The 13,154-nt window shown below is 50.1% G+C and overlaps 1 protein-coding gene across 5 annotated transcripts in view; it reads right to left on the reverse strand.

Annotated features, from left to right (window-relative positions):
• Window positions 1-6: 6 nt before the first annotated feature.
• celf1 (cugbp, Elav-like family member 1) overlaps window positions 7-13,154 on the reverse strand; it is a 20,058-nt gene continuing 6,910 nt past the window's right edge. For 2 of the 5 annotated variants that reach the window (XM_024281051.2, XM_036212158.1), the window contains exons 3-14: window positions 12,879-12,961; window positions 11,927-11,975; window positions 10,932-11,066; window positions 10,128-10,207; window positions 9,896-10,057; window positions 9,755-9,824; window positions 9,574-9,690; window positions 7,711-7,827; window positions 7,437-7,625; window positions 7,209-7,352; window positions 5,955-6,126; window positions 7-720 (exon numbers count right to left, since the gene is read on the reverse strand). In XM_024281051.2, the coding sequence (XP_024136819.1) occupies window positions 5,999-6,126; window positions 7,209-7,352; window positions 7,437-7,625; window positions 7,711-7,827; window positions 9,574-9,690; window positions 9,755-9,824; window positions 9,896-10,057; window positions 10,128-10,207; window positions 10,932-11,066; window positions 11,927-11,975; window positions 12,879-12,961 (1,274 nt within the window). In that variant the 3' untranslated portion in view covers window positions 7-720; window positions 5,955-5,998. The remainder of the gene's footprint in view (window positions 721-5,954; window positions 6,127-7,208; window positions 7,353-7,436; window positions 7,626-7,710; window positions 7,828-9,573; window positions 9,691-9,754; window positions 9,825-9,895; window positions 10,058-10,127; window positions 10,208-10,931; window positions 11,067-11,926; window positions 11,976-12,878; window positions 12,962-13,154) is intronic. The other 3 variants (XM_024281055.2, XM_024281054.2, XM_024281053.2) reach the window with 3 other exon arrangements.

Below are 13,154 nucleotides of genomic sequence, written 5' to 3' on the forward strand. Positions count from 1 at the left end.
GATTCTGAGCTGGAGAAAAGCAGCTTATCCTTTCAGCTCTGGATCCAAATACAGACCCACTAGAGGAAAGTTCTGCATGTCGACACAAATCCACTGGATTACACTCATTGTGTAATCAACCGTTGTGTGTTTTTGTGTTCCTCCTCTTCATCTCCACTTCTTCATTAAAGCTTGTTGCCTCATGATGATGGAAATCTTGAATCTTCCTCACTCAGATGACCGTGTCCAGCTCCTCTTCCTCGCTGAGAGGAAGACTCTTTATCATGACGGATCAGGATCTGACGGATCAGGATCTGATGGATCAGGATCTGATGGAGGGAGGGGGGGTCGGGATGATTGACCGTTCAGTGAGGGTGGAGTTCAGACCGACACGTTCCCTTCACAGCTTCACCACAGCCTGAGGCCGGAACTGGAACAGCAAAAGCCGCGGTCCGGTCCGGTCCAGTCCGGCGCCGTGACGCTCGGCTGCAGCTCCTCGAACCACCAACAACTCAGCACAACACAAACCAGATCACACCTTAGAAAAGCATCCGTAGATGTTCACACACCACAACTCACACACATGAAAACCCAACATCAGTGTTCTCCAGAACAACACCACAAGCTCCAGCCGGACCCGACAGAACCGTTCCTCTGCCGTTTGTCACCGTCAGAACCGAATGATCCGACAACACCTCCAGGAGAACGTGGACAGCCTGAGGCAGAGCGAGAACCCGACATCTGGAGGAAGAGACGACAAGAACACAACAGAGACACAAACCAGCGTTAACACAACAGACAGCATAAAACACAACCAACACAAACACAACAAACACAAACACAACCAACACAAACACAACAAACACAAACACAACCAACACAAACACAACCAACACAAACACAACCAACACAACCAACACAAACACAACCAGCACAACCAACACAAACACAACCAACACAAACACAACCAACACAACCAACACAAACACAACCAACACAACCAACACAAACACAACCAACACAAACACAACCAACACAACCAACACAAACACAACCAACACAAACACAACCAACACAAACACAACCAACACAAACACAACCAACACAACCAACACAAACACAACCAACACAAACACAACCAACACAACCAACACAAACACAACCAACACAAACACAACCAACACAACCAACACAAACACAACCAACACAAACACAACCAACACAACCAACACAAACACAACCAACACAAACACAACCAACACAACCAACACAAACACAACCAACACAAACACAACCAACACAACCAACACAAACACAACCAACACAAACACAACCAACACAACCAACACAAACACAACCAACACAAACACAACCAACACAACCAACACAAACACAACCAACACAAACACAACCAACACAACCAACACAAACACAACCAACACAAACACAACCAACACAACCAACACAAACACAACCAACACAAACACAACCAACACAACCAACACAAACACAACCAACACAAACACAACCAACACAACCAACACAAACACAACCAACACAAACACAACCAACACAACCAACACAAACACAACCAACACAAACACAACCAACACAACCAACACAACCAGCACAACCAACACAAACACAACCAACACAAACACAACCAGCACAAACACAACCAACACAAACACAACCAACAAAAACACAACCAGCACAAACACAACAAACACAACCAGCACAAACACAACAAACACAACCAACACAAACACAACCAGCACAACCAACACAACCAAATTCAAACCACTTCCGGGTTGTGAACGCTGGCGCGTCTGGCTGCCGCTGTAAAGTATGGGGAATTAACCTATCGCTTTTGTAATTGTCCCTACTGCTATCTGTAGTGCTGTTTTACGCCTGTCGTAATGACAATAAAAAGGTGAACTGGTGGTTCTGCAGGTGATATTTGGTTCTGGAGGGGAAATGGTGGTTCTGGAGGTGATCTTTTGGTTCTGGAGCCATCTCCATGTGAGGCTCAGAGTGATCTGGCAGCTCTGGACGACACTCGGTTTCTTTGTGGTCCTAAAGTTGATCCTGTCCATTGACCTTGTGTATAGAACTGAACAGAGTACCCCCCCACGGTCCAAACAGGAAGTGGCTCGAACAGTCCAGAATCCCTTAGACTTCTGTAGAGGACTAATCAGCTGTTATCCGTCGTTCTATCTGAAACTGTTCTAACATCTGACTGATGATCCTCTCTTTAACTATCTCAGAATCGTCAGTAAAATCATGTGATGCCCGCGGGCTCCACCTCCAACATTTGATTGACCAATTCTCCTGAGCTGCTTTCAGCAGAAGGGGTGTGGCCTTCCAATAAGCTCACTCCTGATTGGTGACAGCAGTTGCCATAGCAATGACTTAGATCAATCACATGTAATGTGTACTGTAATGTAGCCACAAGGGGGCCCAAGCCAGGGTCTCATTGTGCCGGTCCCAAGCCCGGATAAATACAGAGGGTTGTGTCAGGAAGGGCATCCGACGTAAAATCTTGCCAAATCAAATATGCGAATCAGACCTACGAAATCCATACCGGATCGGTCGAGGCCCGGGTTAACAACGACCGCCATCGGTGCTGTTCACCGACAGGGTGCTGGTGGAAATTGGACTACTGTTGGTGGAAGAAGGAGAGGAGGAAGGCGGGTTCGTAGGGAGAGAGAGAAGAGGAAAGTCACTAGTGTTGGACTGAGAGTTGGGACTTTGAATGTTGGAACTATGACAGGAAAGGGTAGAGAGTTAGTGGACATGATGCAGAGGAGAAAGGTAGACATACTGTGTGTCCAGGAGACCAGGTGGAAAGGTAGCAAGGCTAGAAGTTTAGGAGCAGGGTTCAAGTTGTTCTATCATGGTGGAGATGGGAAGAGAAATGGAGTAGGAGTTATCCTAAAGGAGGAGTTTGTTAGGAGTGTTGTGGAGGTAAAAAGAGTGTCAGATAGAGTGATGAGTCTGAAGATAGAAATGGAGGGTGTCATGTTCAATGTTGTTAGTGGGTATGCCCCACAGGTAGGATGTGAGCTGGAAGAGAAGGAGAAGTTCTGGTTGGATCTTGATGAAGTGATGATGAGCATCCCTGGAAATGAGAGAGTTGTCATTGGTGCAGATTTCAATGGTCATGTTGGTGCAGGAAACCGAGGTGATGAGGAGGTGATGGGCAGGTTTGGTATCCAGGAGAGGAATGTAGAAGGACAGATGGTGGTTGATTTTGCAAAAAAGATGGAAATGGCGATAGTGAATACATTCTTTGAGAAGAGACAGGAACATAGAGTGACCTATAAGAGTGGAGGTAGAAGCACACAGATAGACTACATCTTGTGTAGACGGTGTAATCTGAAGGAGATCAGTGACTGTAAAGTAGTGGTTGGTGAGAGTGTTTCCAGACAGCACAGGATGGTGGTGTGTAGAATGACTCTGGTGGTGAAGAAGATGAAGAAAGAGAGGGCAAAGGCAGAGAAGAGGACAAACTGGTGGAAGTTGAAAAAAGAAGATTGTTGCATGACTTTTAAGAAACAGTTGAAACAGGCTCTGGGTGGTCAGGAGGTACTCCCAGATGACTGGATAACTACAGCTAATGTGATCAGGGAGACAGGTAGGAGTGTACTTGGTGTGTCATCAGGAAAGAGAGTTGATAAGGAGACTTGGTGGTGGAATGAGGAGGTGCAGGAGTGTATACGGAGTAAGAGACTAGCTAAGAAGAAGTGGGACACTGAGAGGACTGAGGAGAGTAGACAGGAGTACAGGGAGATGCAGCGTAAGGTGAAAGTAGAGGTGTCAAAGGCCAAACAAAGAGCTTATGATGACTTGTACGCTAGGTTGGGTAGTAAGGAGGGAGAGACTGACCTGTACAGACTAGCAAGGCAGAGAGATCGAGATGGGAAGGACATGCAGCAGGTTAGGGTGATCAAGGATAGGAATGGTAATGTGGTGACAGGTGTCAGTGGTGTAATGGAAAGATGGAAAGAATACTTTGAAGAGTTGATGAATGAAGAGAATGAGAGAGAACAAAGAGTAGAAGAGGTGACGGTTGTGGAGCAGGAAGTAAGAAAGATTAGTAAAGGTGAAGTGAGAGGGGCTTTGAAGAGGATGAAGAGTGGAAAGGCTCTTGGTCCTGATGATATACCTGTGGAGGTATGGAAGTGTCTAGGAGAGATGGCAGTGGAGTTTTTGACCGGGTTGTTCAACAGGATCTTAGGTGGTGAGAAGATGCCTGAGGAATGGAGGAGAAGTGTGATGGTGCCCATTTTTAAGAATAAGGGAGATGTGCAGAGTTGTGGTAACTACAGAGGAATAAAGCTGATGAGCCATACAATGAAGGTGTGGGAAAGAGTAGTGGAAGCCAGACTAAGAGCAGAAGTGAACATTTGTGAGCAGCAGTATGGTTTCATGCCAAGAAAGAGCACTACAGATGCAACATTTGCTTTGAGGATGTTGATAGAGAAGTACAGAGAAGGTCAGAGAGAGCTCCACTGTGTCTTTGTAGATCTGGAGAAAGCTTATGACAGAGTGCCCAGAGAGGAACTATGGTATTGTATGAGGAAGTCTGGAGTGACAGAGAAGTATGTCCGAGCAGTGCAGGACATGTATGAGGGCTGTAAGACAGTGGTGAGGTGTGCTGTAGGGGTGACAGAGGAGTTCAAGGTGGAGGTGGGATTACATCAGGGATCAGCTCTGAGCCCCTTCCTGTTTGCAATGGTGATGGACAGACTGACGGATGAGGTTAGACAGGAATCACCATGGACTATGATGTTTGCAGATGATATTGTGATTTGTAGTGAGAGCAGGGAACAGGTGGAGGTGGAGTTAGAGAGGTGGAGGTTTGCCCTGGAAAGGAGAGGAATGAAGGTTAGCCGCAGTAAGACAGAGTACATGTGTGTGAATGAGAGGAACCAGAGTGGAAGAGTGAGGTTACAGGGAGAAGAGATAAAGAAGGTGGAGGAGTTTAAGTATTTAGGGTCAACAGTACAGAGTAATGGAGAGTGTGGAAAAGAAGTGAAGAGGAGAGTGCAAGCAGGTTGGAATGGGTGGAGAAAAGTGTCAGGTGTGATGTGTGACAGAAGAGTTTCAGCACAAATGAAAGGAAAGGTGTACAAGACTGTGGTGAGACCAGCCATGTTGTTTGGACTAGAAACAGTGGGACTGAAGAAAAGACAGGAAGCAGAGCTGGAGGTAGCAGAGATGAAGATGCTGAGGTTCTCTTTGGGAGTGACCAGGATGGATAGGATCAGGAATGAATACATCAGAGGGACAGCACATGTTAGAGGTTTTGGAGATAAAGTCAGAGAGGCCAGACTGAGATGGTTTGGACATGTTCAGAGGAGAGACAGTGAATATATTGGTAGAAGGATGCTGAGTCTAGAGCTGCAGGAAAGAGGTCTAGAGGAAGACCAAAGAGGAGGTTTATGGATGCAGTGAATGAAGACATGAAGGTGGCTGGTGTTAGAGTGGAGGATGCTGAAGACAGGCTTAGATGGAGGGAACTGATTCGCTGTGGCGACCCCTGAAGGGAAAAGCCCAAAGGAAAAGAATAAGAAGAATCACTGTCATCTAACTCCAACATAGCGGCTCCCGTATCGTGGAAGAATAGCGACTGAATTGGCTACATTTGGCTGGAGCCGGAGAAAAGGTATTTCTATGAGTGACATCACAACCGCTGTGTCCAGTTCTCTATATACTGCAGGAACGCAGCTTCAGATTGACGCTGGTGTTCTGCGTTCTTGGTGTCTCCTCTGTTGTGTGACGTTCTTTGTGTTGAGAACATTCGTGTTCAGGGGTCGGAAGGTTTGTGTTTGGGGTTGATCTGCTGAACTTTCATATTTTAATTTCTTATTGTTTCGGTGACGTCTGTCTCACATCGGTGCTTTCATGAACAAACGTGATTGGTTGATGTTTTCACGCAGACACATGGCTTCAGCTGGACGGAGACTCACCCGGACACCGCCCTTCCCATCAGACGCTCAGGGCCTTCACACCCTCAGTAGGGCTTGCTGTCGTTCTTGGAGCGCTTCAGTTGGACCTTCAGTCTTTTCATCCCGATCTGAAACCCGTTCATGGACTGGATGGCTGCTTGTGACGACACCGGGTTATCGTAGCTCACAAAGCCTGTCAAAGAAAGAAACACTAAGAATCATGGGAAAACCACCTGATACGATCCTCGTTGACACGAGTAGTTCTGGAACATGATCATCCATCTTCTGAACTCTCTGAATCACTGTGAGGGTCACGGGGCTGCTGGAGCCTATCCCTGCATCTGTCAGGCGAAGGTGGAGCGTCTCCTGAACACCTTGGCAGTCTGTCACAGAGCCACGCCCACAGTCACACCTGGAGAACCTGAGAAGACCAGGATAAACTCGCTCCAAACACTCAGAGACTCACTGGAGGCTGAGCAACACGAGACTGTGCAAAGGTGACAAAGCGTTCAGGTCATGTGACCCTCAGCTTTGGATTGAGTCAGTTTTAAACCGCTCTTTCAGGTTCACAGGTCAATACTGTTGGCAGCGTGTTGGTCACAGATCAATGGAGTCAGGGGTTCGATCCCACTGCTGGTCAGTCATGAGGATCTTGGTCACTTTGGTTAGAGCCAGTTTTGTCACGTTTGGAAATGATTTATTAAGATGTTAAATGAGATCAAAACTGGATCGAATCCCTTCAATATCAGGGCTCACCCACCCTATAATGTCTGTGGTGTACAACCATGGACACTTGTGTCGTCCAGGAACCAAACTCTGTCCTCTGGTTTAGAGACGACTGGGTTCTCAGACCATAAAGTCAACTTGGAATCTTTCGATGTTTTCAAAAACCCGAAGTGCGTCTCGTTCTGGTTCTGTTTGCAAACCTGGACCCTTTTTTCTGTGGAACACAGACCCTAAGAATCTGTCTGTTAGAGTACATCACAATTGGGTAATGGGGTTCTGACAGACATTGGAAGCTTCAGCCTCACAGGCTAAAGGAACTCCACCCTCTGGATCCTGATGAGTCGGGACAAACGAGAAGTTCTTCAAACCTGAAATGACTGCAGGGACGCATGCTGTGGAGGCATGTCTGATAATACTGATTAAACTGGAACGGCTAACCAGTCCATTATCATGGTAGAAGACGAACCTCAGAGCCTTCTGCTGAGAAGGTCCGGTGGGCTCACAGGTCTCTGAGAACCAGCCCGGGATCAGAGCTGCTCGGGAACTCACCGAAACACTTGCTGAGGTTTGTCTGTTTGTCAATGAAGACCTTTGCAGAGATGACGTTTCCAAACGGCAGGAACATCTGCAGCAGGTCCTGATCTCCAAACTCCTGGGGGAGGTGGTAGATGAACAGATTGGCTCCTTCTGGACCTGCCGACCAATGAGAGACTGTTATCTCCGTCTTCACATACAGATCAGAGATCGAGTCCTGACCTGGTTTCCAGCAGAACTCACCTTCCTTCTGGCTGCCTGCAGCGGAGACGCTTTGCTGGGACAGCAGACTCTGGTTGTAGAGGCTGGGCAGGGCCGCAGCAGCGGCGTACTGCTGGATTCCAGAGTAGGCCTGGCTCAGGGCGTCCATGGTGTTACCTGAGCCGTTAGAGAGACCTCCTGAAGCCAGGCTGCTGTTCAGGGCTGCCATCCCTGCAGCAGAAACAAGACACCACAGGAAGTGAGCCAAACCGTCTGCAGCCCAAAGAGTTCAGGATGCCGCGATCCTGGTCTTCACCTGCCAAGGAGCCCATGTTGATGCCGGCACCAGCACTGGCAGCCAGAGACTGCAGGGCCCCCAGAGAGGCCATGGGGTTCACTGAGGAGCTGCTGGAGGAGGTCGGCGAGGAACCTGCTTTGGGAAGATTATCAGGAATCAAACCTCCTAAAAAAGGACAGTCTAGACAAAACTCAAATGAACAACTACAGACCGATATCAAACCTGCCATTTTTAAGTAAGATCATTGAAAAAGCTGTTTTCCATCAGCTAAATGAATTCCTAATAAATAACAACTGCTATGATGTCTTCCAGTCCGGCTTCAGACAGAACCACAGCACTGAAACGGCTCTGACCAAAGTGACTAATGACATACGTTTGAATACAGACAGTGGAAATATGTCAGTGCTAGTTTTACTGGATCTCAGTGCTGCGTTTGATACAGTCGACCACGCAATACTACTCAGACGACTGGAAAACTGGGTGGGTCTCACTGGGCCAGTACTAAACTGGTTCAAAACGTACTTAGAAAACAGGAAATATTTGGTGTCAATTGGTAACTTCCCCTCTGAGCCAATAGAAATTACATGTGGAGTGCCCCAAGGCTCCATCCTGGGACCACTTCTATTTAACATCTACATGCTCCCACTGGCCCAGGTTATAAAGAACAACAACATTAGTGTGTTTGAAGAACCAAACGACTACAGTGTGAATGTGAAGACAGAAACCATGTCTGGAAATCCTGGAGGCAGAGAGGAGCAATGAGGAGCAGAGAGGAGCAGTGAGGAGCAGTGAGGAGCAGAGAAGAGCAAAGAGGAGCAGTGAGGAGCAGTGAGGAGCAGCAGGAGCAGTGAGGAGCAAAGAGGAGCAGTGAGGAGCAGTGAGGAGCAAAGAGGAGCAGTGAGGAGCAGTGAGGAGCAGAGAAGAGCAGAGAGGAGCAGTGAGGAGCAGAGAAGAGCAGAGAGGAGCAGTGAGGAGCAAAGAGGAGCAGTGAGGAGCAGTGAGGAGCAGAGAGGAGCAGAGAGGAGCAGTGAGGAGCAGAGAAGAGCAGAGAGGAGCAGTGAGGAGCAAAGAGGAGCAGTGAGGAGCAGTGAGGAGCAGAGAGGAGCAGAGAGGAGCAGTGAGGAGCAGAGAAGAGCAGAGAGGAGCAGTGAGGAGCAAAGAGGAGCAGTGAGGAGCAGTGAGGAGCAGAGAGGAGCAGAGAGGAGCAGTGAGGAGCAGAGAAGAGCAGAGAGGAGCAGTGAGGAGCAAAGAGGAGCAGTGAGGAGCAGTGAGGAGCAGAGAGGAGCAGAGAGGAGCAGTGAGGAGCAGAGAAGAGCAGAGAGGAGCAGTGAGGAGCAAAGAGGAGCAGTGAGGAGCAGTGAGGAGCAGTGAGGAGCAGAGAGGAGCAGTGAGGAGCAAAGAGGAGCAGTGAGGAGCAGTGAGGAGCAGTGAGGAGCAGAGAGGAGCAGTGAGGAGCAAAGAGGAGCAGTGAGGAGCAGTGAGGAGCAGCAGGAGCAGTGAGGAGCAGTGAGGAGCAGCAGGAGCAGTGAGGAGCAAAGAGGAGCAGTGAGGAGCAAAGAGGAGCAGTGAGGAGCAGTGAGGAGCAGCGAGGAGCAGCGAGGAGCAGTGAGGAGCAGTGAGGAGCAGTAAGGAGCAGTGAGGAGCAGCAGGAGCAGTAAGGAGCAGTGAGGAGCAGCAGGAGCTCCTTCACAGATGACACTTTTATCTAATTCCAGACAGTAGCGCCCCCTTCTGAGCAGCTGTGGGAACTGCAGGATGGCATTTTGATCCACTTCAGTCGGTGGTTCTCCTCAGACCACCGCGGGTCAAACCGAAGGGAGGAGAGACATTCAGTCCTGGGGGGTGAAACATAGCCGTTAGACAGCCGGGATCGGTGGTTACCTGAGGTGGCGAGCGCGCTCAGCGGGCTGCTGGAGGTGGTCATGGTGCTGGACCCCGAGGGCGTGACCTGCGTAGCGGCTGCTGCTAAAGCTGCCAGGTTCTGCATGGTATTCAGACCTGCAAACACGAGTCACACCTGTCAGGACCTGAAGGGAACGCAGCTTTGACTCCGAGTCTTTACCTGAAACCGGGTGCAGGCCGCCAAGCGCGTTCCCGGGGGAGGTGGACTGCTGCAGCAGCTGCAGGTAGAGCTGCAGCAGACAGGAAAGGTGAGACAGGAAGCGCTCTGGATGTTCAGGACAGGTGGTCTTCGAACACTCACGGCGAGGTACTGCGGCCCCAGGCTGCCAAAGCCGGTCAGGTTCCCCCACATGGAGGCGGCGCTGAGCTGCTGCATCTGCAGCTGCAGCTGCTGAGCCAGACGCTTCTGCTCCTTGTCCTTCTGGGTGTCTGCGAACTTCACCACGATGGGGGAGGAGCATCCCTGGAACAGACAGAGCTGTGAGCACCAAGGGGGCGGAGACAGCGGTGTCCGGTCAGTGACGCTCGCTTACCTCCATGGTCTGGGACTGGTGCATAGACTTGATGGCCGCCTGGGCCATCTGTCGAGCCGTGAAGGTCACGAACGCACATCCTGAAAGAGACGAGAGGATCAGCTGCTTCTCTGAACCGAAGGATGGTTTCTTCAGGGACTCAGGACACGCCCCCTATGGTGGACGGGACTCTAACCTCCCCCAGGAGGACAGCGTCCATCCCAGATCCTGCTGGAACGGCAAACATCTGTGCTGTTTCATGACCATGTGGAGGAGCTTCAGTCTGAACGCCGTCAGCGATTATGTCCAGTGAGTCCAGTCTGTCCCGAGGCCGTCATCATCCTCCAGGGGCTCACTTGGGGGCGGGACATCCTCCAGGGGCTCACGTGGGAGCGGGACATCCTCCAGGGGTCACCTGGGGGCGGGACATCCTCCAGGGGCTCACGTGGGAGCGGGACATCCTCCAGGGGCTCACGTGGGAGCGGGACATCCTCCAGGGGTCACCTGGGGGCGGGACATCCTCCAGGGGCTCACGTGGGGGCGGGACATCCCCTTCATCAAGAAGCCTCTCCTGAAGAGGATCTCCGTGAACGTCTGAGCATCATCGTCCTCAGAAACTGTCTGCTGGGCTGCAGGAACCAGACCGCAGTCTTTGCCCCTCCCTCTCAGCAGGAGGCGAGTTTCATCAGCACATGTGCGGCTCCACCCCTGTACCTGCACCTGTACCTGTGGCTCCTCCCTCATACAGGTGCCTCTCACTGAGGCGCCAGTGAACATGGGTTTGTGTCACATGAAGATCATGAAACAACTGGAAGCGTCTCTCACCTCGACTGAGTCCCTCGGGTCCTCGAAGTATCCGGCACTCCTCGATCTGTCCGTACGGCGAGAACATCATCCGGATGTCGTTCTCGTTACATTTCTTGGAGATCATTCCGATGAAGAGTTTTCTGTCCTCCACTGCTGCATTCAAGACAAGACTTCATTTGAGGAGCTCCCAGCATGCTCAGGCGGGAACACTGATGATGATGATGGGACTGTTTTGGTGCCGTTTCCATGAAGCCGCCTGGTTTGGTATTTTCTAGTTTGCTGGTTAACACCTGTCCTGCCTGATCCAGGTGACAGCGGTGTCTGAAAACCAAGCGGGACCTTTCAGAATCTTCACTCAGCTAGACCAGTGACAGTGTTGGGGTTGAACCAGCACGATGCAGGTCAAAGGTCAGTCAGTGCTAGCTCCTCTGTGGTGAACGGATACTCGGCATCGGTAAGACGTCGGATCCATGGCAGAAGGATCGATCGAGGACTCTCCACCTTTTTCAGGTGAAGACCCAGAGGTTGACGATACAGTCATTCTAGAATGACTCTGAATTACTGACAGATCTCTGGTTTGAATCCAGACGGCATCTTGTTAACGATAATAATTTTAATGATAGTTTTACCGCAGCCGTCCATCAGGAGGAGGTCATCTCTGAGACTTCAATCACCTAAATGAGAGGCGGAGCCTCCGACACAGCCTGGTTCACACTCTGGACAGAGGAGACGGCAGCTACTACTTTGGCCACGCCCCTTCAATCAACTGGGGCTGGACTCCAGCACCAGAACAGTCCAGAAGAGCCTCGTGGACGAGAGGAGGAGGGTCTCAGGACTCAAACATTTCTAGTCACTGTTGGCCTCTACAGGCAAGTTCAGGTACTGCAGTTCTTCAGGAAAACGTCAAAGTTCTGCATCCACTCTGCCTCTGACCTCTACTCTAGAAAATCGGCACCCTGAAACATTCTAGCAGCAGAACGCTGAGCCAGCGGCTGGGCGGTCTGAAGTCTCACCGTTGTTCTTCTCGCTGTCTGCCGGCTTCATCTGGATGGGGTGATGCATCTGGAGAAGTTCACAAAGACAAGAATTCATGAGGAAGGAAGGACCGTCATCACCTGAGAAACATCAACAGAGGACTGAAGGAGAGTCCAGAGGTCTGAGGTTCCTGTCTGTCCTAAAACCTCGAAACACGAGTCCACTCGTCCACTGAGACGCTGAAACACAGACGCTGGCAGAACTTAACTGTCTGGAGACACCACAGCCGTGGGGCAGAGGTCCACCTCTGATTGGAAGATTGTAGGTTCAGTTCCCGCCCAAATGTCAAAGAGTCCTTAGGCAGGACACTGAACCCACGTTTCTCCTGGTGGTCACATGATGGCGCCGGTGTTCGGCAGCACCGCCGCCATCAGTGCGTGGTTGTTTGTGGTGAACGGCCTTCAAAAGCTGCGTTCAAGCGAAGCATCTCTCTTTTGACGACTGTCAGATTCGCTGCTGGACACCTCTCCTAAAACGTGTCCATAAACCTGACGCCCCAGACGTCTGTGGGAGGAGCTACAGCCAATGTTTTCAGCCTAATGGCTGCATGTAGGGTGTCTGTCTCTTTATAATCCATGGAAGACATGAAGGATGTTCAGAGATCACAATGACTTATTTGAAAATCTCCGCAAAAGCATCAGAAACCCGTCTCCATGTCTGGGTTCCTGAGATCATTCCGACTCTCTCGGTATGATTAGCTCCTCCCCCGCGGTGGGAGCTGGTTTGAAGCTTATTTGCATCACCAGGTGAGTCTTCCACACACAGAGACCTGAATGACCCCGTGTCCCGAGTCCTAACCCTCTTCAGGTCAGTTTATGGTGGAGGTTAAAGGACAGACGGAGATGTTCTGGCGGCAGAGCACTGTAACGTCAACAGCTTCACATGGACCACACAGACCTGAACCCTTGGAGGAAGAAGACTTCGACCTACCCCAGGGAGGATCTTCATGTTGTGGAGAGCATTCTGAGCTTCTAAAGCAGATTTACGGGTGTAGTAGGTCACAAAACAGCATCCTGGGAAAGAGAAGGTCAGCAGAACATCAGTGATGAAAGACTGAAGATGCAAAAACCAAAAGACTCCGACATTCAACCGAAACACAGCAGAAAGAGAGAAGAGAAATCTCTGTCATCAGAGAAGGAAATTAACTAAAGAAATAAAATATCATATTTTTTCATCTCTTTGGTTTCATTAGTTTCTACCAGAACA

This window comes from Oryzias melastigma, linkage group LG6 (assembly GCF_002922805.2).
Source record: "Oryzias melastigma strain HK-1 linkage group LG6, ASM292280v2, whole genome shotgun sequence".
NCBI lineage: Eukaryota > Metazoa > Chordata > Actinopteri > Beloniformes > Adrianichthyidae > Oryzias > Oryzias melastigma.